Consider the following 25,315-nt stretch of genomic DNA (forward strand, 5'->3'; position numbering starts at 1 on the left):
CCCCGCTGACCCCACCGAAGCGTCAGTGCCCCGCTCTCCCAGCCCCGACCGAACACTCGTCGGATGGTCACAAGAAAGCACGCTGGAACGGCTCGCCCCATGAGGCTCACAGAAGCGGGGAAATCGAAGCAGAGGGACAGGCCGGAGAGCTGGCTGGGGCGTGCGGGAAGAGTAAATTTCTTCAAACTCTTTATCTACTTTCTGTTACCTGTCTCCGCAAGGGGATGCGCTTGGTGAGCTTGTGCACGGCCGGCTGGCTGCTGAAGTCCGGCTTCTTGGTGGTGGTCTTCATCCGGCACACGATGACGATCACCACCATGCAGGCGATTAAGAAGACCCCGATGCAGTAAATGGCTATCTCCAGGTAGTCTGGGGAGGCCGGGATCTCCTTTTCTCTGACGGGCGCTGCATTGCAGGTCACAGGGGTGGGACAGAGAAGCAGGCCACAGAGTTAGGATGCCAGCCGGGCGCATCCTGGCACAACCGAAGGAATCAGGCAGCAATGAGCATCCCCAAGGACGGGGTTTCCCAATGACTTGGTGCCGCGGAGTGGCACGGGCCTGGGCCGGCCGCGCGAGCCTCTCCCAAGTGAAGGGGGAGGGCCCGGGGCTCCTCGCTCCACCCCGGGGCCCAGGCGGCCACTGTCTACAGCCTCGGTGCGCCTTGCACCCCAGTGATGGTGATAGAGGCCGGCTGCCACCTGGCACTAAGGGCAGGCGAGGAGGCCACAGACACTTGGGCAGAATAGGGCAGCCGGCCACACCCACAGTAACGGGACTGTGTTCCACGCTGGTCTCCGAGCAGGCCACGTTCTTAAACGTGAACAACGCCCACTCTGTTCCCCAAGGGACAATGCCCCCACCTTATGTGGGGTAAGCATTTCCAAAGGAAGATGGGACAGGCTGGTTTACCAGAGACGAACACAGTTCCATATGAAATAAAATATCCATCTAGTAGGTTGGCCCAAAAAAGTGTCCAATTCTTTAATAGTAAACAAATGCATTCATTTAACATGAAGACAGAATTGCTTATACTATAGAATCATTATGTTTGCACCATAAGTGGTAATGTTTCTCAATAACTACTAAAATGTTTGTGTATCTGGTTATACGGATACATCACAACTTTTAAAGAAAAAACAGAAATGGTTTTACGTGTGAGTAAAATTACTCAAGTTAGAATGTTCTCACATCAACTTCCAATCAAGTCTGCTCCCTCCTTAGTCCTCAATGGTCAACCTATAAGCAGTGAATTTCCAAACAGTATTTTTCTCAAGCTGCATTCTTAGTTAATGGGCTGGTGCTGTCAGGCACCCTGGTTACAGAGTGCCCAGTAGCCACCTGCAGAATGCAGTACAGCCAGTAGAAGCAAGCTCAATATAAGAGGCATCTCAACTGTTCCAAAGCAGATATTGACATGGAAGATTCACAACAAAAGAAAAAAAAATAGATGCAATGGTATTATTTAAAGCTTACACATTTTAATCAGAAAAATGCTTGCAAGACAGTCAAAACTCTCGGCAGCACAGCACAAAATAAAAGGATCAATTCACTTTTACGACATATACAATAAGCATGCAGGTAGGTACCGTACTCTAAAAATAAGGCATTCATGGCTTGGGCGGGGGGGGGGGGGGCGGACACAGTCTATGCGGTCTCACAATGGCAATGACAAAGCGGCAGATGCATCAAAGGAGACAGTGATTTTCAAGAACGTTTGACCAGGATAGAGATATCGGTTAAAGATTCAGGCAGCAGCAATATTTAGGCAACAGGGCTTCCCTGATGCTGATTTCTCTGCAGGGCGGAAATCACATCAAGCCCACGAAGGCAAGAGCATGCTTTGCAGCAAAAGCAAACTGACAGCCCGTTCTATTGCCACATGCAGCAAGCCACCAATTCCCAAGGTAGGTGCCACACTGCTTCTGTATACACCCTACCCGCGGGGGCCTCTCCCCGGGCACCCTGACATCCATCCATCTATTGACATCTCATTAAAAATGGGAAATGGAGTAAAAATACATGGGGCAGTTGAGCAAAATGGAATTTGAAATGAGCAAAAAAATTACTTTGAAGTTTACAAAGTAATTTCAACTTCTCAAGAGAACCGGGGATGGGCGGATTGATACACGGACACAGGGACTCGCTGAAAACACGAGATCCCTTTGGGTTTCCAGGGTGACGTGTCACTCGATCGTCAACGGGAGTACGGGATCACACTGTAACTGAATTTCCAAGGCAACATTTCTATCCCTGGGGGATGGTTTTAAACATTTTTTAAAGTCTTTATGCAAGGCTAAAAGGGGCCATTTCTGAGAACAGAAGCTGTGTTAATTTTAGGGCAATCAACCAAGAAAAGGAAAAAAAAAACCACGGAGAGAAAGAGCAGTATATACCTGGCAGAACTGTCAACCATGCAGAGTGAAAGGATATCCCAATAGAATTACCCGCCAAGCACGTATATTCCCCAGCATCCTCAAAAGTTACATTCCGAATATAGAGAACCTCAATTTCTTTGTCCGTGGTATTAACACCGGCGGCCTAGAAAACAAGGGGAGCAAGAGACACGGCTAGAGGACACAGGAAGGATTGTGGAGGGGGCCACGGAACCACGAGGCGTCGCACCGGGGGCTCCGGCGGGTGCCGGCCGTGGGCAGGTTCCGGTCACAGCCCATCCACAAAGCCCACAACCGAGAGACACGGAGCGACACGGAGCAGCTCACCTCCACAGGCCCGTCACCACACCAGCTGCACCACCTAGACAGGCATGCAATCACACACATGGAAAAATCGACCCACAGACGTCCGCTCGCTGGGCCACGGCTTTGCTCTGCTTTGGATTTAGGGTGGCTTTCCAAAAGTAGGGCACCCCCCCAAAAGCCAAGCTGGGTCCTGGCTCTGTGGGCTGCAGACTCCCACCTTGAGAAAAGGGTGGGCGTGTTGCAGTAACTGCGTTGTCAAAATCCTGCAGGTGAGTCCAGGGGGATCCCCCGAACACCCCTCTGGCCCCGTGGGCACCGGCCAGGGTAGGAGGCCACCTTGGTGACCAGGCTCTGGTTACTTTTATTCCTACATAACCACCGCGGCGGGTGCTGCACTGAAACAAAATGCAAGAAGGCTTGATCTTGGTGGCCAAGGAACTGGGCGTTTTCCCTTTTTTTTTTTGGAACATCAGCATTTGAACATGAGTCACGACAAACTCAGAAAGTCGACCTGCTGCCTTCCATACCTTCCGGCCGTACGTCCGTTAAGTGGACGACCCCCGAATCTGAAACAGCAAGGTCAAAGACGGCGTCTGGTGAGTTACTAGTCACAGGGCCAAGGAAACGATGCCTTGGCGGACCACGCCGGTATTTCTCTAAAAACCGGGGGCGCGGGGCCACGTGAGTCCTGCTGATCCGAAATACCGCAGACTCAAGAGGCGTGCAGGTGAGTGTTTCAAATGGTGTTTACGGGCAGTAATGACAGGAACGGTGCAGCCCAAACAAGACGTACTAGAAGAAATGACTTAAACACTGGGTGGGGGTGGCCATCTCGAGAAGAAACGAGAGCAAGCGTTTGGAACATCGTGGGCATTTTTCCATGGCGGCCGGCCTCACACCAGCTGCGTCACCGAAGGAAGATTATGATGAATATACCGCGTCCACAGAGTTACCCTACAAGCTGCCTGCGGTCTCCCAAAGCACCAAGTCTTTCCAGTTTCTATAGCCAGCCTTCTTATTTAAAAAAAAAAAAAAAAAAAAAACGAAAAACGTTGTTACCTTGCTGTTTGGGCAGGACAGTCAGCCAGGCAGACTGGTTGGCCTGCCCTATATAATTGGAGACCTTACATATATACTCCCCAGCGTCGGCCTCAGTCACATTGAACAGAGCCAGCACTTCTGCATTGGAACTATTTATCCCCGAGTGCTGGAACAGACACAGAGAACAATGTAACGGCCAACCGGGAAGGACTCTGCCCTGTCCAGGGTCCCACCACCAACACGCCACGAGAGAACAACTTCCGTTGCCTGTGTACAGCGGTAGGGAAGGGCTACGGGTTTCGGAAGGATGGTGTAAGTTAACGGTGGACAACGGAAGCAACCCGGTGGATGGGGGTGAGAGGCTGGGATCCACACCGAGAAGGGGTCAGCCGTTCCCCGGGTTAGCCGCCCTTCCCCCACTCTTTGCACCCTCCGTGTTCTCGGCTGCGGAGAACACCTTTGCGAGGGGAGCGTTGTTAGTTGAACCACCTATGGTCTTATGGGAAGGCTGTTTCTTTCTAGGGCCTTCTCAATGAGCAAGTCAGTGTGGGAGACAAGCGTGGGGGTGGGCTAAGACGTGGCACAGGCTTAGCTTGCCATCACCATCCTCAACAGCAAGACAGATCTAAAAAATAAAGAGGCTGATGCTGTTAAAACAGGGACTTGCAAGAAACAAGTAAGAAATGCCAAGGAGACATTCTCCTTATCTGACGTTTCGTAGGTTCATAACCACCTTCTCAAGTTTATTGTCTAAATCGAACGTGAATGAGTTTCAGTGGTTAAGGGGTTTCTTTGAAAAGGAAAATCTACACTGTTTCTAAAAGGTGGCTATGACAGTTTGACCTTCATGTCATACGAAGGTTAAAACAACATCAGTGTTTACAATAAACATCGGTCCCACGCCTGGAGTTTTACCAAGTTCTTTCCGGCCACTCCCTCCCATCTACCCGGCCCAACTGGCCCTGGAGGGGAGATGACAGCACGACCCCCACTTCTATAGACGGGCAGCTGAGCCTACCCATCTCCCCAAAGCTCTCAGGGCTGATAAACAACTGAACTGTTCTGCCCCCAACCCCAGCAGTCCCCTCCGCCACCCTGAAGTTCCAGTTCCCTTCTGAATTTTCACTAGCAAGCCTCATGATCTCCCACTGCCCCAACACCCTCTATGCTGGCCCGTCCAATAAACGGACCGTCTTCTCCCAAATTCAACAGGGAATCCAGGAACCCGGGGCCCAACCCATCTGGGACACCCGCCGGTCGGCGTTCCGAAGCCAGCACCGACGGATTCGGAAAGTGCTCACCTTCAGAACCTTGAGATAGGGCAGCCCATCGGGCCCATATTTACTGCCGTTCTTTTCCACGTGTTTGATCCACTGAATGTGGGGCTGGGCATCGCTGTAGACTTTGCAGACGAACTCCACGTCTCCTCCAACCACGGTGGAGGCGTTGGCGGGCAGGCCGGCTTGGAGGATGGGCCGGTGTGGCGATCGCTCTGAGGGAGACAGGGGACAGAGGGGAAGTGGGGGCGGGGGGAGGGGGGACGAATAAATAAGTTGTGTTGTCCAGAAGGCCGGTTGTCAACTCGAGCCAAAAAGGTCTCAAGCCTGCTGGCTGACTCCTTTGAAATAACACGGCCACCCGACGCATAACAAAAAAATGACTTCAAAGGTGACAGAGAGAGAGAGAGAGCAACCCTATAAAAAGAGTCCTTATTCAGAAAACTGAGGAAAGAAGGTATTAAGTCTCAAGTGGTTGGTAGTCCAAGGCCACCTCATGAGCAAGGGAAAAAGCTTTATTCTGACAATCTGAAAAAAAATGGCCGGGGTATGGGTACCTCTCCACGTACGCTGCTGGGGGGAACATCAGAAACTCACCTTGACCATAAGCCGAACACCACCAGCAAGAGACAAGACTTCCTTGAACGTGGCCCCGAATACCAACAGTGGCTCCTATACCCACAGCGTCTCCCACTACATTTCTAAGATGCCCTGAGATGACGTTTATCACGTGTGTTTAAAGAAAATAAACTAAAAGCTAAAGCCCAGGGTTATGAACGGACCAAACGAACAAACGGGTTTCTCTCTCTGCTGTGGAATTGACTCTATTCATTCTCTTTTCTCCCCCTCCGGTCATTTCCTTGATAAATATTAAGTGCTGCCGTGTGCCAAGCGCTGGCTGCACGAGGAAGCAGCCCGTGGTTTGTGCAGATGTGGCACCGAGTGACACACACGAAGAGACAGCAGTCCCCGAATCCCGGCGGCGTTTCAGACGGCCTTGAAGGCGGCCCCGTGCGGGGTGGGCTGGCCACTGTGTCCCACCCCCAGCCGCTGCCTGACCTCTCTCTCCCTCTCCCTCTCCCTCTCCCTCTCTCTCTCTCTCTCTCTCTCCCTCTCCCTGTCCTTCTCCCTCTCTCTCTCTCTCTCTCAGGAGAAGGCTTCTCTACAAGGCACAACCCCCCTCTAGTCTTACGTCTGCAAAGGTCTCTCTCCGATGTACAGGTGGCCTCTGCGGAAATCCTGGTGCCGGGTCCTGGCGTGAGAGCCCCTGAAACCGGGGTTCCCAAGGACCAACTCCCAGCAGCCCAGCCAGCTGGGCGACCTGGCCCACCAGGCACCCGCACTGCAAACCAACAGGAAGCTTCCTGCGTGGCAGCGGGGTCAGCAGCCAACCAACCCACCCAACTGACCATCCACGTCCACACACATCAGCCCATCCCCACCCCCCTGCGGGGACCAGCCACCCTCCTCCTCCTCTACCTTCCCAGGGAGTGGGTCCCACTGCCTTGAACCTCCCCTTCAAAAACCGCGCAGGGACAGGAAGAGCTCCGCACCCCCCGGCTGGCCAAGACACCAAGGATGTCTCCCCGCTGCACCTGGCCTCCCCTGCACTGGCCCGGGAATGGTGACTCAGAATGACAGATATCCAAGCCTTTCTACGCTGGAGCCTTTCAGCTTAAAATGTCACTTAGTGGAATGTGTTGGACAAGAGCCAGACCATATGCAAATTGATTTGACTGCATAAGCCTGTTGCTGGTCTTTAAAAACTAAAAAAAGAAGAAGAAGAAAAGGAAAAGGTTCTTGCATTCTAGAATCTCCCATCACTTCACAGCTGCCTACCTACATTTTCAGATTAAAAAGATAAGGATGGCGGAGCCCTGCAAAAGTCACTCATTTGCCCCAATATCATCGCCTGCACAGGCTGAACAAGAACCTAGAAGAAGGTGAGGCTCCTGAGTTTTGCAGGGAGCAGGTCGCAGAGCTGGGATCCCTTCAAACGTTGCCAGAAACCCTCACACTCTGGTGCACACAGCGTCCCAGGAATGGGCCACCGTGAGCCCCCCGACCCCCCCCCCCCTGCCCCCGTCGGGCCTGGAGAGACCGGCCGGCTTAGGGCTGGCAGGGATGGAGGTCTGCTCCCCCACCGGCCCGCCCCCGTCCATGGGAGAAGCACGGAGGTCAAGTCCGTACACCCCTCCTTCTCCCGAGAGACTCAGCAGCACGAGGGGCTGTCCCCTGGGGCCGGACACTGCCAGCCAAGCTGACCAACTGCACCTCTGTAGCTGTGACACAGGGGGGTGGCTTACTCCTCCCCGCAGAGAAGGGAATTTGAGGTCCCCATCCGCCCTCTGGCCCCGTTTCCCACTTTCGTGCTACGTGTTTGCGTGTTCGAATCCAAATATTTACAGTGGACCTAAATATTTATCCTTAGAGACAAAGGTACTATAAAATCTTAAATGTCACAAGCCAGATCGACGGAATTTCAAACCACATCGCCTTTCTTAAACACGCTTGTTTCGAACAGAGCTTTTCACAAGCAAACACTGTGCATGCAATACCAAGTCACGATGCCCCGCGAACAATGGGCGCTTTCATCCGGCCCCACGTCCCGGCCCGCGCCAGCCCTCAGCAGGGCGTGGAGTCACTGGGGCGGCCCTGCGGGGGCCAGCCCACTACAGGGCCGCAGTCTTGTTTCACTTGCGCTCAACGTGTCGCCGAGCTCCAGTTCTTCAGTTATTGCCATTCAGACTATTTGAAGAGGGAAAAAAAGAACTTTGCGATGGTCTAATGCTATTGCATTTGCAAATTACAGCATGCCGAACTTGGCTGCTTGCAGTCTTGAATTCATCCTCTCAAACGGTCTCACCTGCTACAAAATAACCTCTGAACCACTGCCCTCCCCCCCCCCTCAGCCCGTTCTCACTTCGGGTACAGAGACTGTAAGGGGGATCCCTCTGTAATCGAAACCTTACACCGTCTTCCAAAACTTATTACAGCTGCCTTTGGTATAAAATGAAACCTTAGAGAATGTTATTTAAAATGTTTTTAAAAAGTCAGTAGGCCTCATGTTTCGTTTCTCCACATCAGGCTTTGATTTCCGTTGCAACCTTATTCTCTGCCCCGAACATCTTGGAGAAGGTCCCAGGTGCCAGCTTCCGCGGAGCACGGCGCTCCTCTCCCCAGCTCCTCCAGCGAGCGCGCTTCCTCGGTGTCCGTCAGACCGTTCAGAACAGCCGTCAGCAGCAGGGGATGACAGCACCTGGACTCCCGTTTCAGCTTCCGAAAAACTGGGGGGAACGCGGGGTGCAGCCGGCGGCTAGGGGAGCTGGCTGGGCGGCAGGTTCTGCGGAGGCGGGCAGAGCGGGCGGCCCCCCGGGGCTGGGGGCATGGAGGTCCTCCAGTAGCTCATGTGCCACCCAGAGCCTCACAAGGGCGTGGGCGAACCGAACCCCTCAGGCCTGCAGTGCCTGGGGGCGGCGGGCTGACAGAAAAAGACTGGTCAATGCTTTGTATCTCTGGGTGGGAGAATCCCACCCAGCGCCTGCTCATCTCTGCTCCTTCCGTGTGCTAACAAACACCCCATCTTCTCCACCGGGATTCACAGTTTTGGGCAAGGTTCTCCTGCAGCACGTGTAACTCTCAGCTGTTCCGGAAGACAGACTTTTCTTTTTATAGGGGAGCGAAAGAAATACACGGCAAACAGAGAAGCCGATGAGCACCTCGCCCGAGTTTTGCCTGCAGTTTTTAAAAACATGCACTCGGAGTTCTGCAGGTTGCAGATGCTCGGTCCCTGGACCTAGGAGGATGGGAACCTTTACAGCGGCGGTTCTGCGGGCCCCGTGGTGTGGATTCCAAATTAAGACGGAGTGGAAAGCAGCCCGCAGGGTGTGGCCGCCGCCGATGGGACAGTTGGCTGCACGGCTGGAATGAGGTTCCACCGAATAGAGGCATGGCAAACACAGACTGAAGGGCTGGAAGAAAAAGCCCCTCCCCCGCGTTCTCTCACTCCCTTTTGTCAAGGGCGCCAAATGAATCCACTTTGCTAGAGCAGAGACCCAGCTGCCTGGAGCCTAAATATCAAGACCTACTCTCTCAAGTTCTGCTGTGAGAGAGAGAGAGGAGAAAAATGCCTGAGTGACAAAGAATAAATCATTGTTAATTGACCATTGAAACTTTACGACATGCCAGTCCTCCCCTGGACATAACATGTTTGCTCATAAGAGATCTACAACTTTTGCTCTGACACGGCCAAGGCCATAAAAAATGGCCAGCGAGCAGAGAGGCCTCATGTCCACAGGCTGGGGGGGGACTGCGGCTTCCAGGGTCGGGAGGAGAACCGGGTTCTTAAATTACACCTGTAAATTAATCAAAGCCGAGTTGCTGGTTTCCCAGCACACACTGTTCCTCTGAACTACCTCTCCCCCAACAGGTACGCAAAGCAGTGCTGGCCACAAAGGACCGTTTCAAAGCTGTGCGTCTGGCAGGCAAACACCCAGAGTCGCTCTCAGGGCCCAGTATCGATCAGGTAACGGCGAGCCGCCTGCTCTTGGACACCCATTCATTCAAGGTGCGCAGAGAACTCTGCCTGCCCTGCCTTTAAATTAAAACCAACATTTAATTACCCTTCCTCTAAAAGGGCAGTTTCTTGGCAACTCCAAGGGGCCGCCCAGAGAAAGAACACTGCGATCTGGAGGATGAGAAAGATCCACCAAGAATTCTTTTTCTAAAGCCCAGCCTTTTTTTTTCCCCCCTTCTCCAGAGTAAGGCGGTGGTTGCTTTTGTTGCCTAAAAACACACTAAACCAGTTAGCAGGAGGCAGGGCTATTAGGGGAGGCCCCTCTCAGCCCTCTGAAGTCGGAGGATCCCAGGAACCTGCTTAAGACCTCCCACTAACCACAATTAGTAGAATGAGTTCACTGCTTTATCAAGCCGCTGCCCCATGCACTCAAACCAGACAGGCTAATCTAGCTGGGCTCCGAGTCTGGCGTTCCCTGAGCCTTCCCCGGCCCCTGGAGACGGGCACAAAAGGAGGTCGGAACAGAAAACCATCGGGAGAAGCAGGCGAAGGTAGGACACAGGGTGAGGAGGAGGAGCACACGTTCAGAAGAGAGTCCAAGTGCCCGCCCAGAGATTTTGGCTTGTCATCTTCCAGAACAGACAGGTGGGTTGGGATGCTACGCACCTGGGTTTTTTGGTTTTTTTTTAAGAAAAAGGGCATTTTCGTAGCAACTGATTGGTTCGCTGGTTCTTTCTCCAGCCTAGGCTTGACCTCATCTTCCCCCTGCCTGGACACCTGATTCGGGAAAGTCCTGTGGAATTGACCTGGGAATCCAGCTTCCTCCAAAACACAGGTGTCTCGGCACAGAGAGGAAAGTCTGAGAAATGAGCTTGTCCGGAGCACCTCGAAGTGTCCTCCCTCGGGCACTGAAGTCCCTCAGAGACTTACAGAGGCTGCGCCCTGTGAAATGCTCGAAGCCAAACACCACCACGATTCCTCTGCGCTCGCTCCAGGAGGCAGGGCGCTGGGAAGGCCGCAGCCGGGGGCAAAGCGCCTTCCCTCCTTAATGCCATAAGCAGTATTATTTGACTGGGGGTTGAGTGGCTTCTACCAGTTGGGTGTCGATCTAGGCCTTCTTGGGCAAACCACAGGGGCACGGCTGTGTGTCATCTGCACCCCAAAGGTCTGCGATGCCCGGGGCGCCGTGCCTTCAACAAGTTCAACTGGACCTGAAGACTCTCTGGTGACCACGAAGTTATGCCAAACATAGGTTCAAAAACGCCTTTCCTTCTGAGACGACCGGGAGCTCTGGGGACGGAGAGTGGGGACGGCCGGCCAGCCACGGGGATGTCCTTCAGGCCACTAAACCAAACACTCAAAAATGGTTACAACGAAACATTTTCTATTAGGCATATATACATTTATATTAGGTGTATTCTGCCATAAATTTTTTTTTAAAAAGAGAGAAAGAGAGACAGCCCTAACTGGCGTTGCTCAGTTGATTGAGCACTGTCCCACACAGTGAAAGGTCACTGGTTCAATTCCCAGTCAGGGCACATGCCTGGGTTGTGGGCCAGGTTCCCATCAGGGCACAGGAGAGAGGCAACCGACCAGTGTTTCTCTCCCTTTCTCCCTTCCTTCCCCGTCTCTAAGTGAAAAAAAAAAAATCTTTTAAAGAGAGAGAGAGACCAGGCAAAGGTGACAATATGCATGACAGAGTGGGCAAGATATATTCCTAGGGTCACAGCAAACCTGCCCTCCCAAGGGGTTAAGTATATTTACATTGTCCAGTTCACCAAATGAGAGCTTTCTCTCCCCTGACACCAGGTCCCTCCCTACATTCTGCTTGGTCTTCACTGATGTAAAACTCTGGCACTGGGGGCCCCAGGCTCCCGCCTGAGGAGATCAGGCAAACACAGCTGAGGGCGGCGACCTGGGGGGCTGCCTGCCAGAGCCTCGAACACCACCACCACCTTTTGCTGCAGCGGGTGCAACATCTTTCAGGAATGCAAAATGTATCAGCTGGTGTCTGCATAGCTGGGGTTCCCCACGGGAAGAGTATTACACACACACACACACACACACACACACACACACAACACACAGTCCAGGCAGGAATTAAACCAACCCTCAGGTTACCAAGGCTGAACTCGGAACTAGAGCATCTTCTCTCAACAATCTGCAAAGAAGCTAAAAACCAGACCCCTGGGGAGTCCTCAAAGACAGCAGCGCACAGAATGAAGCTCTTTAGGTTGCAGAGGTTTTGCTGAGATCTATGAAAAAGGATCCGGTTAGTCTATCTCCAGAAATCTGTCCTAGGGAAAATATTCACCCAGATGCCCAACAGAGGGGTGTGCACAAACTTGTCATGATAGCCTCCTTTGTAACTGGGGGACAAAAAGATGCAGCAACCCAAATATCCACCAACAGGAGAATGATTCAACAGAGCATGCTGTGTCCATGATGCAGCAGCACACGGGTCACGGATAGGAATTAAGTCCGGACAGAGAGGCACGGACATGGAGATGTCCACAGCACTACTGTGGACGGGTTTCTTCAACTCTTACCACTTACAGATAAAAAGTCTCATTTCCAGAGGAAGTTTAGAAAACTCCATCAGGCTAATCTTGCAGAGGTTTTCTTTTTTGGAGGTGTTTTTTTTCTTTGGTGCCCCTGGGGTGGTCCAAGCAGAAGCAAAAGCTTCCAGCCCATCTGAGCAAACAAAAAATGCCTCCCTTTGGTTGCAACCACAGGAGAACTTGCAACAATAAAACCTCATGTGTTTTCTTAGCGGCAAACTCAGTCGCTGAAAATTAAGAGTGACTGTAGCCAGTCCCAGCGCCAGGCATCACCCGAAGAGAAGCTTCCAGAGTCGCCAGCTCATTCACACAGGGCCCTGACCTGAAACCCAGCCCCCACAGTCCAAGCCCACGCCCTGCTGAACCGTCAGCGATGCCTAAACCCACAGGGCAGGTGTCTTCGTTTCTTTTGGCCAAAAGGCGAAATGGAGAGGACCGAACCCTTCCCCTCTCTCCTAGCTCAGCCCAGAGTGCATACTGCACCCAACGAGACAAGGACTTCCTTTTTCAAATCAGGTACAGCTTCCGAAAGATCCTTCCAGAATAACAGCCAATGCCTGTTTCTGCAATCTGACCTTTCGATTTGGACACGGATTTGGGAGGGACAGAATCCCTACAGGCCTCGTTTGAGAGGATCCTCTAAGGAGGAAATCCTACAAGGGAAAAAGGAAGAAAAAGTGTCAAGATCCAGGATCTCTCTGTCCCTACTTGTCACCCTCTCATGTGGCAGTACGGGGTCTTCTGGGTTGTGACGTGAGAACTCTTAAAAAGGGCAAGGCCTGTTTCACTCAACTGACCATCATATCTATCACCTTCTAGGCCGAGGTGTCACCCTCATTTCACCAGGGGCCACGCCAGCCTCCAGGTTGCCTTCAAAGGGCCAAATGTCATTTTAGAACTACAAACTTCACTATTCCCTAACAGTTAAGCAAGAGCTCAGCACTGCCCCCCGGGTAGAAACAAGGCGGAGGGCCGAATTCCACCCTCGGGCCTTGTGTTCACCACCTGAGCTCTAGGTGACGTGCAGGGGCTGCAAAGATAAGATAATTAGTTGTTACACTACCGTCAACACAGATGATTCCCGCTACGGTGCTCTGCTCTGTTTCCCTCCAGACCACAGCGATGATGTTCTCACCTCCTCGAGTACCTTTTCCCAGGACAGACCCCCCACCCTGCCGCGCGTGCGCGCACACACACAGCAACACCAGCACCCTCCGCTCGGCCATCGGGTTCCCCACCTCCCGCCTGCACGTGACCTCACAGTGGTGGAAGATGACAGTGGCTCTGGAAGCCACCTTTCCAACTCGCCTGCCCTCTAAGTGGGGGCCACATCCCTATCACAACATCGGGTCATGTCTGCCCTCCCTGCTCCCTGGCGGTGAAATTAAACCAAGCACTGAGACCGTGAGCACGGCAGCAGGGCGTCTAAGGATGGGGAACCCATAAAAGGGCACTGGTGGACGGACCCTCTGAAAAGGCAAGAACACGATGGCATCCCGACATTCACGGTGCAAGGAGAGTGGGTACCACAGGTCCCAAAGGGGGTCTTCCTCTCCATCGAGGTGACGACGGTTCACTGAAGCTGCACGAGTGAGGTTCCAGAGAAACTCCGAAGGCTTCTTGCTTCCAAGTTTGCAGTATGTTAAGAACCACAAATTTCCAAATATAAGTAACTCGTTGAACTGTTTCTCCATCATTTCCACTCAGCACACGCTGAGAGAAATCTTACGAAGTCGCAGCTCGTTCCCAGGCACTGTGACGGCCGCCGGTGAAGTTGCATCTTCGCACCAAGCTCACCTGCCCACGCTCTGAAAGCGGCGGCACTCTCTGCCCCGCCCCCGCCTGCATTATTTCCAGGTATGGTGACGAAACCCTCTTCTTACAAAACTCTGTAAGACATTAACTTGTCTGTAACACTTCTACATCCTCTTTGCCCACACCAATGTCAACGAGGAGGCAGATCTTCGCCCCTCTGCCCAGCCACCTCAGCCAGGCACCCTTCCAGAACACAAAGCAATCGATAAAGCCTCCTTCCTCTTGACTGTGGGGCAGAGGGCAATGGACGCTCGCAAAGAACAGGGTTGAAATGCTGACACTGCGGAGTTCTAACATGCCCCATCCCCACTGGCTGGAGTGTGCCCACCCCAACCCCAGGGGCTGGCACCCACAGGCCCCACCGTCTCTCAGCGGCTGCGAGGGGTCACTTCTCCCCAGCTGTCCTGCAGGAAAGCCCTCGTTAGCCGGTCAGTGCGCTTGGGGCGACGCAGCCGCCCAACGGCCTGCTTTTGCCCCCTGGAATCTCCGTTGTGAAACAGGCACGAAAAGCTGCTGCTCTGTAGCAACCAGAAGCTCATTACAACAGCAGGTACCGAAGGAAGTGTTGAAATCTCTGGAAGAATGGAGAGGAATGCTCCCTCCTTTAACCAGGGCTGAGCTATGTGCTTGCGTCTCAGCCTCGAGATCCGAGAGGTCTGGGACCACCCAACGACAGCCACCAACGACCACGCGGTACTGTCATTTAAAAGCACTGTCCTCCCAAAAGGGCGACAAGGGAAGTGTGTCATCACTCCCATTGCACAGATGACAGACTGAGGCTCAGACATTCCGTGATTTGCAAGGCCGCAGAGCTAGGCTAGCCAAGGATGGAAAGAGAACTGGAACCGTCCTCCCAAGTCACCTCCAGCGGAACCTCCAGGGGGCGCTATCCAGCGTGGGTGGAGCCCCTCGAGGGCCGAGGAGGGGGCATTCGTCAGAAAGGAAGGAGGGAGTGGAGCTGGAGCCACAGAAGCCGCACCAGGACTCTGCTTCCTACCCAGTCCCAGCTCCGGCTCCAGGGCTCCGCAGCCCCCTTTAGAGAGGTGTTCGATGTGGCCACGGCGTGGCCTGGCTTCCCGTCTCCCTGCCGCTAGACTTCACAGCTCTCGCGCTGGCTTGCGGAGCCAGCATCAACCCTCAGGTTGCTGAGGGTATCAGCATCAACCCTCGGTCTCACACGCGGAGGGAGACGCGGAAAAGAATTATGTGGCGGCGAGATCATGAATGTGGAAAATGTAAATGAGGCTGGGCCAGGAAGTCGGGAGGTCAAGGTGCTTCAAGTTCAGAGCCCCAGGGGCTGGCTCCATGGAGCTGAGGCCCGGGGGGTGGGGGGGGGGACTCCATGGGGAACGCACACACAGTGCAGCTCGGAAGGCGAGGGCCAGGCGGTCGGTGCATGCCGACCTCTGGTGCACGGTGTAGTGCAGGTCACTGCTACCAGCTGGCCACCCCTCGTCGCACAGGGAAACCACAGCTTTGTCCAGAAGCCATGGTGGGACGGAACCTAGGACGCGGAGCGGGGGTCTTCCGTAGGGAGCGAGTGAGCAGGGACAACCCTAATTTCGACACCTCCGTTAGTAAACCCGCTGATGAATCAACAAGGCCACCGCTTCTTCATTTACTGAAACGCTACTTGGTGCCAAAGCCAGAAAGGCGCCCAAAATCCCGACTGGAGAAGTGCGGCTGGAGGACCCCACGCTGCCTGGGTCCCTCGCTTTCCCTCCGCTCGGGGATCACACTGCGGCCTCTGTCTCCCTGGGGTGGGGGCTGCCCTGCCCCGAGTGTGAACAACTGACGGGACTTCTTCTCCCACTGGGACGGGCTGCCAGAACCACGGTGCCAGGTGTCACGAGCCCACAGCCGGGCTTAGCAGTCAGTGCCCGGGAGAAAGACGCTCCTCTCCTCTGGAACACACACCTGGGAGGGGTCAGCGCGGGGACGGATTCCTTCGAGCGTGCAGGGTGCGTCCCATCATGTCTGCAGCCCAGTCGCAGCGGGTTTATGTCCAGGGCTAGTTGACGGCGCCATTCTGGTCTGCTGCCGAGCAAGCCCGGGCCGGCGGGGAGGCCGGAGGGATCTGCACACAGCCGGAGGGGATGCCTGGCCCCGGGGCGGCCACCACGCCGACCCTCCTCCGTGAGACCAGCCACCCCGTCTGCACTGCAAGGGCAGCCCAAAGGCGGAAACCTCTGCAGGACACGCGAACGCTGGCCGCGGGTCACTGCCCGCTGGCCCCACCGTGGCATTCAGTCCAGTAAACTCTGCACTGAGTCTAAGAAAAATGAATGAAGACGTCTGGTGTCAGGTGGGTACGAGAGCTACGGGGGTGATCGCTTTGTGTATAAATGTCTCATCACTACGTTGCACACTCGAAACTAATATAGTAATCTGTTAAGTGTAACTGAAAAATAAAAAATTATTTATAAAAAATTCCCACAGATCTTTGAAAAAAAAAAAAAGCATCTGGGTTTGGCAGGGAGGACGCCCACGGCAGGCCACCTAGGTGTCAACTTGGTATTTTCATCTGTTCAGCCAATGGAGTCCCCGTCACCGTGGTTATGGGTTGAGCTGTGGCCCCCTAAGATAAGCCCTAAACCCGAGAACGTGGCCCTGTCTAGCAAACAAGGTCCCTGTGACGAAGGATCTGCAGCTGTACCCATGCTGGATGGAGTCGGGGTGGGCCCTGAACCCATGACAGCTGTCCCTAAAGAGAAAGACGGAGGCAGGTCGGAGACACACACGGAGAAGCGGCCACGGGACACCGGGAGACAGAGACCAGAGGGAGGCGTCTGCGAGCCCCACCCCGCTGGCCCCCGGACACTGGGAGGAGCGTGTAACGAGTTCTCCCCCCAGAGTCTCCAGAAGGCACCGACCCTGGGGACACCTTGACCTCAGACTTCTGGCTTCCAGAACTGAGACCGAATCCATTTCAGTTGCTCCGAGCCACCCAGCTTGCGGTCACTTGTCACTGTCAGAGGAGCCCCAGGGCCCTGAGACAACCAGCACGGGAAAGAGGTAGTAAGTGCCGGCAGTGCAGTGCTCCAGAAGGGGAAAGAGAGGCTCAGGAAAGCGAAGGAACCGTCTGATTCGCTTGCTGCCCCGGAGTGTGGGCTGCCGGACCTGCTCCCCTCTCCACAATGCACACCGGGCCGTCTTTTACTAACGTTCGTGAGTCCTTCACGCTTGACACGCAAGGATCATGAAGCCCGAAGTTAAGTGACTTATCCGAGGTTGCGGCCTCTGGGTGGCGGGGCCCCGGCCAGAGTCCAGCGCTTCGACCTCCTTCACCGACAAACCAGGGCAAAGACGTAGCGCCTGGCGGAGCCGGCTCTCCCAGGGGAGCCCGTTTCACTAGCGCCACAATTACCGACATGAGGAACTTCACGCTCGTTTTCCCCTGCGAGTAAATGGCTGAAAAGTAATGGTGTCAATTTTAATGAGGATCACGCCAGGCCCCTACAAGGGCTCTCCCTCCGACCAAAGTGCTTCCCTCACACACCACAATGGTGCCCTGTTTAATTCCCCAACACAAGCATGTCACTTAAATTACACGGCTTTTACATGAAAGTGCTCATGGGAATGCCTCGCCGAGAAAGAATTTCAATAAAAAGGTCTTCTCCCCCGTTCCGATGCTTCGCTGTATCTGAACCACAAGCCTAGGTATCATAGCAACAGAAATAAAACCTTGGGGAATGTGAACTCTCGCTGGTCCGGCCTGATTGTCTGCAGAACAGAGACGCAGCCGAGAAGCTGTGAGCGCACAGCCATGGATTGAACTTGGACCTGTGGGCCACCAGCGCCTCACGGCTCCAGCCGGAATCCCTTTGTTTCCACGGCCGAGTCGTGCGGAATGACTGCCTGCCAGCCCCGGGAGTCTCTGTGAGACGCTTTCGCTGACTCAATTCTTACTTTATTGGTGCTTCTCAAAGCAATTACCGGGGTTCTGAGCACAGATGAGAGTATTTCACGCCTCCATCTTTCCTGAAACGTCTTATATTCTACTGACTTTTGGCTTCTATTTATAAAGAGGGTTCAGGGCTCGGAAAATTATTAGGGCTGAGCTTTAATGGATATTCCCAACCAGCATTGTGTCATTATTGGCCCGCGTCTCCCTGGGCGAGCTCCCAAGCCGGTGACATAATCGGGCCTCTCTCCGCGTTGCTCCGTGCGCGCCGCGCGGCCTGTGCACCGCCCCGCTGAATCACGCACTCTTTTCATCAAGACCGACTGACTGCCCGGGGATTAGCATTCGACAGCACAACCCCATTCTTCAGCAGCCCGACTCCCATCCAGGCCTGAACGCGACGAGAGATCGCAGGGCTTGAGAGAGAGAGAGAGACAGAGAGGAGAGCTGCCAGACAGCTCCAAGGGGCGGTCGGGTGAGGGGCTTTTGAGTGTTTTACATAACAACTCAACCTAAAACCTGCTCTGGGCAAGAGCCCCCGGGCCCAGGCGGCCGAGCTGGGACTCCGGACTCCGGAACGGCCTCAGCCAGCGCCAAGGAATGATCGGTGGGCCTAAAGCGAAGCCGTGGTCCCCCAGCACTGCTGCAGCACGGCTGTTTGATCCCCACAATAAATGACCTGTTTGGGGGATTAGGCATTTAGAGCGGTTAGCCCCCAATTTTTCTTCCCTTGAACAGAAAGGCTGTCACGTCCAATTCAGGAGGCACGAGGCCCCGGAGTGAACTCTAAGTCATGTGCTCTTTGAACGACTGACTTCTAGTACGTCACTATTAGTGCGTCGCTGCCGAAGTGCCCGGGAACTACGGGAACCAGTGTGTTCTCGTCCTGACGGCGACCGCTCCGCGTGCGTTCTGTGGGGTCTCTGTGCAGAGTGATCCCCCCCCCCCGCCCCCGAGAGACATCCCATAAACACCTCTGTCTTCTAGGGATATCCACGGGGCCTCTGTTGCATAAAAACTGTCTCAATAACCCACATGAAATGTTACAAATACTTTTTTCACCGACTCCCTACACACCAATGGAACTAAGGCCGTACTATGCTTTCTAAGACGGAGTTTCGTATGGCTTTAGTTTACTTTGACTTGATAGGAGATCAAAATGGTTTTCTGCCTAATTTTCAGTTTACCTAAAACTTCAATTAACCACATCCATGTACTCTGGTGAAGCAGGCTTTGGGAAAGCTTCTTCAATGGCTCTTCGGGCAATGCAAGTATCTTGAGGTGTCTCCCTACAGATAGCCTGTGGTCTGTTGATGGAAGTAAGTCTTGTTCATAGACACACAGTGGGCGTGGGCCCAGCCCTGCAGAATCACCAAGGGAAAAGCCCTTTGGCAAAATGAGTCAAGGGGAGCTCTGGGGTGAGACCTCAGCAAGAGTCAGCAACCGGCGCGGGGAAATGGACAATCCGATTGGGTGGCCGACAGTGAGGACTCCAGGCCAGGTGACTGGAGATGGAGAGTCAGGGCAGATGCCAAGACAGAGAAAAGAATGGCTTCTACCAGAAACAAACACACACACACAAAAAGATCTCAGCCCAGCATCCCTGCAACATTGACACGGGTCCTCCGCCTAGTTCCATATGTTATCCATCTTCGCACAAGACAGAGAAACACCCTCTCTTGATCGTTTATGACAAACCCCATTGTAATGGGCGAGGCTGGAAGAAGTCTGAGTTCCCAGGATATGGGTTATGTGGTCCTAAGACATTTAATTTAAAAAGCACATTGATGAAAAGGTATGTATGTGGAAGCCCACATACAGAGTTCCCTTTTCACGGAAGCAACGGCTGCTCTGGACAGACGCTGAACTGGCAGTGCCTGATGACTTGCTCCTGATGGAACTGAAGAATTCCTCCAGCCCGCGGCAAGCTCAGTCATCATAACTGGCAGGCTCATCTTGGCTCTCCAGCCCGCATCACACAGCTGCCCTTCCTTGCCTAATGGTGCCTCTCTTTTAACAACCAGTCCTCCTAGAGCACAGCCGTGCCCTCTCCCTGCGCACGTGAACATCTGTCAGAGCGATCTCAGCTTCAGGAACGTCAGCAGGTTTCAAACCATGTCCGTCTTATACATGGTGCTCGGGAGCCAAGAGCATCACGCGGAACACGCACAGCCTGGCTTATCAGGAAACAGAACATTGTGAGATGGCAGAAGCATCCTTCTCACACGACAGCGTGTATTCAGAAAGAAGGAAAACCGGCGGACCCTCCTTAAACCGAAGGAGTCGAGCGCAGCAGGCTGGTGAATAAATAGCTGCCGCTCTGGGGGCGGGGGATGCAGACTCACCAACGACATCGAGGTGGTAGGTGTGATTGATGGACCCGTACTCATTCTCCACCACGCAGGTGTAGTTCCCTTTGTCGGACGGGACCACGCTTTCCATGATGAGGCTCCAATGCTGGTTTCGCACCTGAAAGAGACCGCAGCAGAGGTGGTCACGTAACGAGCTCGGTCAGGTACTTTGCTTTCTTCATTTGAAAAGTTGGGGGACACGTGGAGGGAAAAGAGAAGACTCTCCCCGGAATCTGAAACCTTCCTCGTAGTGGGCGCTCAGGATGGTGACAAGCAGAAACGGCAATCGCCATCGTGGTGCAAGTCAAGCAAGCGGATGTGGACGTGTTCAGATGCCCAAGAGGGTGTGCCGTGAGACTGCGAGGGCCCAGGTTTGGGGGCTCCGTCCAGAGGAGCCGAGGGGCCGGGAACTGAGCCCCGCTCAGGAGCAGAGCCCAGGGAAGGCGAGCTACCACGCTGCTCGCCCGCTCAGCCCCACGGCACCAGGAACCGAGTGCGGCCAACACTGGGGAGCACTTTCTGTACGCCAGGTCCTGCTTGGAGCACCCCTTCCCGCCTCGGCTGATTCAGTTCTCCCCAAGAGCCCGCGAGGGAGGTCCTGTCATTGTTTCCGGAACCTCCTTCTGGATGGAAAGCCTCTCCTTCCCCCCCATCCCCCCCCAAGGCCCCCCAGATGTTGTCTGGAAGTCTCAAGAAGTTTCAGCTCTCATCTCTGGTGGGAGCTGAATAGATGCTACCTATTCCCGAGAAATACACTCAGAATTCCAAATATGGGAGCAATGAATCCTTAGGAAACTTAAGTTGTATGTCCATCTGTTTATAAACTCCTTGAGACGTCTCAGAGATAAGCAGCACATGGGAAAATGAGGCGCTGCGATTCCTACCCACAGGTCTGTCAACACGCAGACAGACGGGACTCGGACGCCACCACCTTGCTTTTAAAATATTTTAATCGACTCAAATTCTCAAGCAAGCATGATTTTTCCTTATGAGGACCAAATGCAGATTTCATCTTTTGGGTTTAAGGTTTTAATATTTCTCTCTCATTCCAGATCATTCTTTAAAGGTATTTGGGACAAGACACTCTGGAGAAATGGAAAGGGGAAAAGAAAAGGAAAAAAAAAAAAAAAAAAAAACCCAGGGCCTGCTAATTTTAACTATTGGCTCAGGAATTCCAACTGACCTTCTGAATGAGTCCCCAAGCACTGCAAGTGCTTCTGCCCTAATCACATAAAAACCGATAATGCCAGCAGAGCCTTCGCGAGCACACGAGCGATGCAAGGAGCTAAGCCGGGGAACAAAGCCGTCCCGTGAGGGCCCCGTCATCGGAGCAGCTGTCTACTTGGAGAGCAGTGTCCGCGGGGGTGCAACACTGCAGGGGCGGCCAGAGCACAGCCCTCTTCGTGCCAGGCGTCAGCTCCACGCACGCCGCTACTGCAGCGTGGGTGGGGCTCGAAACCACGATCACCCTGGCTGGGTAGCTCAGTTGGTTAGAGCATCACCCCGAGACACCAAGGTTGCGGGTTCAACCCCTGGTCAGGGCACGTACAAGAAGAATCAACCAATGAATGCATAACTCAATGGAACAACAAGCTGATATTTCTCTCTCTCTTTCTCTCTCTCCTTCCCTCCCTCTTCTTTCTTCTCTAAAATCAATAAATAAAAAGTTAGAAAAAATAAAAGGCAATACCAGGATGATAAAACAAAATATTAAACATAAAAAATAATAACAATGAGACCACTGCTCTGGCCAGGTGACTCCGTGGGTTGGAGCATCATCCCACACACCAAAGAGCTGTGGGTTCAATCCCCAGTCAGGGCACATACAGAAGGGAACCAACTAATGTTTCTCTCTCTCTCTAAAATCAAACACAGCCTCGGGTGAGGATTAAAATAGTAATAATAATAATAACATCATTGCTCATCATCGACAGTCCTGGGAAGGATCATGGGTGAGGGGAAGGCTGGAGTCTTCTCATCAAGAGCACAAGCAATGAATTTAGACGGAGTTCTGAGCAGACAGTCAGTCACTATGCATCGGCTGCTGCCTGTCGCCCAGCCCTCCGTGGAGATAACCATGGAGGTAGTTCCAGAGTCCAACGCCAGGGAGCTGATGGCGGACACACCTCCTCACCGTCACAGGTGAAGTGTCTGGCGGTGAAATGAATCTGAAGGCAGCAGACCTGCTCCCTGTTCCTGCCGGGCCATCGGCTTGTGGCAGAACCCAAACAAGAGGCGTCTCCTCTCAGGAAGGGTCAGCATCTTCTGTGCAGAAAGCATCCAAGGGGTTTCTCAAGGAGAAGATACGGGTGCTAAGTGTTCCCGCACAATCAAGACTCTAAATCCTGGCCCCTGGGTGCTGCTGCCCCGGAGCTGTGAGCTCAGCGCACGGGAGGCAGTGCTAGCTCCCTAGTTCAAGGGCAGTGGGCTACAGCGAGACCCTCCTCCTCCCCAGGCTCTCGGGAGCATCAGGAATGGGGCTCCCCTGGCCTCGGAGGGACCAGTCACATGGATGGGCAACTCGGGGGTGAAACCACAGGCCCCAACATCACCGAGCCCCATGATCCAGCCTTTAAGCCCTGCTGTAAATATTCAGTTCTTTGAGCCCTTACTCAAATGTCATGCCCATAAGCCCTTAATCAGGGCTAGTGCCTGTTTCTGGACCCCGTCCAAACAGTCGATGTCTTTCTCGAGCCTGGACCCACACTTGGCACACGGAGCATTCCAAATGGAGCTGAACCTCAACGGACAGGGGCAGCACCGTCCGCCTCTGCCCAAGACATTAAGTCTTGGCACAGGGGGCCTGCACCCGATACCACTGCCATTTTTAACCCAGGGCCTCGGGGCCGCCCAGCCTCTCCCTGGGGCTATCGCTTTCCACGTCAGAGCACTCTGCAAGGGCAGGTGCTCCCGAATATTTACTTCCTGCAGACGCACTGCAGGCACCAATAAGTTAACATTTACAAAATTCTTTCTCAGCCCTGGCTGGCGTAGCTCAGTGGACTGAGCGCGGGCTGTGAACCAAAGTGTCACAGGTTCAATTCCCACTCAGGGCACATGCCTGGGTTGCAGGCCATGACCCCCGGCAACCACACATTGATGTTTCTCTCTATCTCCCTCCCTTTCCTCTCTAAAAATTAATAAATGAAATCTTTAAAAAAAAAAAAGAGCAGGTCCTGTCATTAGGTATTCTATGCAGGGAAATGGGAGCCACTTCCTGGCGTGGAAAGGCATGCTTACCTGCTTTAAAAAAAAAAAATTCTTTCTCAACGAGACACATATTTACCAAACAAGGTGTTCCTGCCCCTTCCAGAGACCTTAGTACTCAATCAATATTGCCCCACGCAGGACTGTTAATATTTATTTTTTTCCACCACCGCTCCAGCAGGCTACCTTGACATAATCAACTGCCAATCCCCAGTTTTATGAGCTGTGGCACTTTCCCAATGGGTGGCCTCAGAGCTACAAGGGGACTGCTTGATAACTTTGGAGGGGACATCCTGCCCTCAACGGTGGTGGCTGAAGGAGAAGTGAAAGCTAGCCACAGCCGCCCCATCAAGGCAGAGAGCAAAGGCACAAAGAGTCTGGGGTCAGTTCAGTAACTATTCCGTGTACACCTGCAGAAAGCACCCCGAGACTAAAGAGTAAAGATCCTCTTCAACGTGTTCTTCTGAATTCCCCAGCTTTCCAGCGCTCCGTTCTCTCTGCCCGTGGGGTCAAGGGCACATAAACCAGCTTTGCTTTCACGGAAGAGGAAAATAATACCCAACAAACACGGGAAAAGACAGGGAACCTCATTAGCATCAAGGAAATGCAAATGAAACCAATAATGAGACCCTGTTATTCACCAGCTAATTAACAAAAATTAGAAAGATCAGCGCCACTGAGGACTTGGGGAGGGTAACCGAACAGAGACTCAGATACAGAAAGGAGCCATAAAGGGAGAGAAGCCTTCCTCTAAAACCATTCGGCAGTGCCTATTCAAATTAGCAACACACATTTTTTTTCCGACCCAGTTCATTCTACCTCGTGACACCTAGCCTGTCGAGAAAACAGCAAGACGACCTTAAGGCACGTGGACAAGACTGCTGCTGCGGGCACTGGGTGGAGCGGTAAAACCCAGGCACCCGACGAGGAGTCGTTCAAACACCGCGTTCATCCTCTACGAATGGGGGCTCATCCCGACAGAGGAGCATACAGCCATTAAAAAACGAGGTAGTCTTATGTTCCCACCCGGCAAGACAGCAACAGTTATGGAGAAATGGAAAAATAAGTGGGCTGCATATACATATGAATATTCATGCTCCCGTTTTGTAAGAACAGTATACACACACACACACACACACAGCACTATGGTGTCTATAGGCCTAAATCTATAAGCATGTCTGTACAAGCACAGTTCAAATGAGAGAAAAAAAATGTATTAACATACTTTACATAATTAAGTGGTAGGATTCTAAGTATTTCCTTTTTTCTCATTTTCAATTTCAAATTCCAACAAAAACTCCACACACACACACACACACACACACACACAGACACACCAAAAAACAGCGCCCCAGAGCTCCCCGGGCCCCCCTTCGGCAGCGGTGGAGCCCCCACAGAGCACGTAGTCCTGGCAGGAACCGCACCCCCCCCAGCCGGAGAGGGGAGGAGCCCCGCACCAGCCAGCACTGACACAGCCCCTCCCAGCCCCGCCCACCGCCCGTCTCCGTGGAACTCCTCCTCAGGTTCGTCTGCCAAGGAACAGAATGAAAGCATGAGGCCTCGAAACTATACTCACTAAAGGCTTTTTTAAAATAACATTTCAATGCCAAAACAAAGCAGATTGCAGCAAACGGCCGAGACTCCCTGACTGGTGACACGAAAACTAGATTCCTCCAACATTCCACACCCATCACCGCAAAGACAAGAGGTGGCCCAGACAGGTTTTCTTTGGAATTCTTGTGTTACCTAAACCTTCCAAGGTGCCTGTTTAACCCCCAGCTACCTTCAGGTGACAACTGGGAATGTGGACTTCATTTGTATGAGGACACCAAACCACCTAGGTGAAAGGTCAAAGTTTGGATTCCACATTGCAAAAAAAAAAAAAATCCAGACATTTCCAAATACCCAGGTGTTCGATAACCAGCCGAATAAACATCCAGAA

At 53.2% G+C, this 25,315-nt stretch overlaps 1 protein-coding gene across 12 annotated transcripts in view; it reads right to left on the minus strand.

The window, feature by feature from the left end:
- The window catches only part of FGFR2 (fibroblast growth factor receptor 2), a 99,921-nt gene that overhangs the window by 29,578 nt on the left and 45,028 nt on the right, over window positions 1-25,315 (minus strand). For 5 of the 12 annotated variants that reach the window (XM_045853826.1, XM_045853824.1, XM_045853822.1 and 2 more), the window contains 4 exons: window positions 20,161-20,284; window positions 5,044-5,234; window positions 3,761-3,908; window positions 203-405 (listed from right to left, as the gene is read on the minus strand). In XM_045853826.1, coding sequence (XP_045709782.1) covers window positions 203-405; window positions 3,761-3,908; window positions 5,044-5,234; window positions 20,161-20,284 — 666 coding nt within the window. Of the gene's footprint in view, window positions 1-202; window positions 406-2,395; window positions 2,541-3,760; window positions 3,909-5,043; window positions 5,235-20,160; window positions 20,285-25,315 lie in introns of all 12 variants that reach the window. The other 7 variants (XM_045853827.1, XM_045853825.1, XM_045853817.1 and 4 more) reach the window with 4 other exon arrangements.

This window comes from Phyllostomus hastatus, unplaced genomic scaffold (assembly GCF_019186645.2).
Source record: "Phyllostomus hastatus isolate PE091 unplaced genomic scaffold, TTU_PhHast_1.1 phas_scaffold_1066, whole genome shotgun sequence".
Taxonomy (NCBI): Eukaryota; Metazoa; Chordata; class Mammalia; order Chiroptera; family Phyllostomidae; genus Phyllostomus; species Phyllostomus hastatus.